The following is a 2,513-nucleotide window of genomic DNA, read 5'->3' as shown; positions in this document are numbered from 1 at the left end:
TGAACGGAATTAATTAGCAAACACTCTAGAATCAAAATAAACAACGAACAAACGAAAAACGACAGGACTTTTTGAATGCCCTGGTATATTGTAATATGCTCTTTTTTAGTAAATAGTATATTTTGATGTATAAAGGGTTTTTAATATGTTTTATTTTATGTATCATTTTAATATTGTTATTTGTTATTTTAAATCAAAAAGCAAGCTAACCAGTTTCTTTGTCTAAAAGAAATACACTGTTTCAAAACAAGAAAGATGGCGGTGCGCGTCCTTCCAAAGTGTTCGTTGGTTTGGTTGTGTTAAGATGGACTGAAGTTTTTCAACCTTTGTTGTTTCTATACAGTAATTATAGAAAAAGAAAAATCAAAGAAGAAATAGAAAAACATAACAATTGTCAATAGACTGTTCGCATCACAAACCATAGCAAGTAAAGCGGAGCGATTGTACCACAATCGATTATTTTGGATTGATCAGTAAACATCGAAGATAGAGGAGAGGAGAGTAGCATTCGTTGTTTGGGCGCGCAGGTGTAATGATGTCTCCAGGATGAGGAAGTCCTCATCAAATTTCTGTCCAGCAAGAATAGGAAGCCATTTTGGACGATAGGACAGAACAATAGAAAAAAGAAGATACCAGGAATCATCAAAGGAAGATTGTGAACTTGGTTAGTTTTGCTATACATAAAAATAGATTCATGTATAAAATAGATCTTAATTTAATTAAGTTAATAGTAAAAGTGTCTGTTTTTCTGATTGCCTAGAAATCTGCCCTGAGATTAAGAGTCTTTTATATAATAAAATTCTATTATCCATTTAGTATTAAAGTTCTTAATTTGAACCCAAATTATCTCTTATATTTGAAAAAAGTAATAAAACGAGCAAAAATTCTTTTTATTTTATTTTAAATATTTTTAAATTATTACAATATACATAAAAACGAAAGATATGTAACAACCACTTTTAAAATAAGTAAATTGGGAATTTTTATGTAAAAAAAAAATACATTCTATCCAAACAAGAATGGTACAATTTTACAATTTCATAGTTTGAACCAGTCTTACTAACGAATGTCAGATCCATAATTAGTTCATAGAAGTCCATGTTTAACTACTGGCCCAAGAACCTTGTTTTAATTTTTAGAGAATATTTTTAAGTTCTTATTGGGGCCGTTCATAGCTAAGTGGTTAAGACACAGTCTCAGCAATTTGATGTCTATTGGAGGTGCCGGTTTAAATCTAGCCTGGGACGTTGACTTTTTTCATTGAGTGGCGGTCCCACAAAATGAACAACTTTGACTCCCAACCATGGTTAGCCAGTATAGGACTCCAATGGGGAGTCTTGGCCGAAAAATAAAAACAAAAAAAGTTGTTATTGATAGTCTGTAGCAGAATTATCCTCTAATACTATAGCTAAAAGTATATTAATTAATAAAGATGCTCGGTATGTAATTGTGTAAATATAATATACCAATCTAAACCTCTAACACAAAATTTGAAAAAACTTACTTTAAGATTTTAGACTATATTGCAACTTTTTTATTCAAGTGATTATTAATTTCCACAAAAATTGAATCCTCCCTTTCTCCTCAAAGACACTACCACAATGCTATAAGATTTCAATGGTATATGAAACCATTACACTTATAAGGGGATGGAAGTTGTCGAAAACTTTTAATAAATATATAATTAAATAGAGAGACTCTAAATAGAGGCTCAGACCCTTGGAGATAAAGCCATTGACACAGATATAAAACTAATCATACATAATATAGTAAAAACTCACCGCAATACAAAGCCTGTTAAGTATGAGATCTGGCCCAATAGAGTACTGTACAATGGTTTGCAATAACTTGTTTTTTAAGTTTTCATATTGGTCAGGAGGCACTTGGTTCCAATTTTTCATGATTTTCAAATGAAGTGTAGTTGCAGCAAAAAACTGTCCTTCTCTTGACTGTAATTGGAATAAGAACAGTTGAAATTCAGAATAAAAATACTAAACATGATGACATGTTAAATGTCTATAATCTACACATCAAAACAGAAAGGGTAAATAAAATTGTAACGATTAAGAAGCAATGTTAACTTTTTATAAGAATTTATCACTTACTCCCAAGAAAGTTGATACAACTCCAAAATGCAGATTCAAGAAAAATCAAATTAAAAATACCTTATAATTGATATAGAAAATGTATAAAGCTTCCTTCAAACTGCAGTTAATTGAAGTCCTATACCATTTCAATGTAAGTTTTGTAAAAAATTATTTATATTTTTCTGAAATACTACATTTTTGAGTTTCATCACTTTTGTTGCAGGTGAGCAATGTACTCTATAAACAATATTCATAACTATCCTTTTGAAAAGTAAGTTACCATAACAGAAATATTATTTTCTTATTATATTATATTTGTTTAAAGTATCTGATATGAGGACATTACGAGTGCAATCACTCAATAGCAAAGCTTTTACTTAAATTTATAATAAAAACAATTAACATCATTTTTAATAATTAACAAAA

General features: G+C 29.5%; 1 protein-coding gene across 1 annotated transcript in view; it reads right to left on the bottom strand.

The window, feature by feature from the left end:
* cdm (importin-13-like protein cdm) overlaps nucleotides 1-2,513 on the bottom strand; it is a 22,355-nt gene that overhangs the window by 19,180 nt on the left and 662 nt on the right. Inside the window, exon 2 of the mRNA XM_014434860.3 lies at nucleotides 1,782-1,949. Within this exon, the coding sequence (XP_014290346.1) occupies nucleotides 1,782-1,949 (168 nt within the window). The remainder of the gene's footprint in view (nucleotides 1-1,781; nucleotides 1,950-2,513) is intronic.

The sequence above is a fragment of the Halyomorpha halys genome, unplaced genomic scaffold, assembly GCF_000696795.3.
Source record: "Halyomorpha halys isolate HHAL.00 unplaced genomic scaffold, Hhal_1.1 Scaffold1437.1, whole genome shotgun sequence".
NCBI lineage: Eukaryota > Metazoa > Arthropoda > Insecta > Hemiptera > Pentatomidae > Halyomorpha > Halyomorpha halys.
Note: the sequence above shows the minus strand (reverse complement) of the source record. Positions and strands in the feature narration are given on the sequence as shown.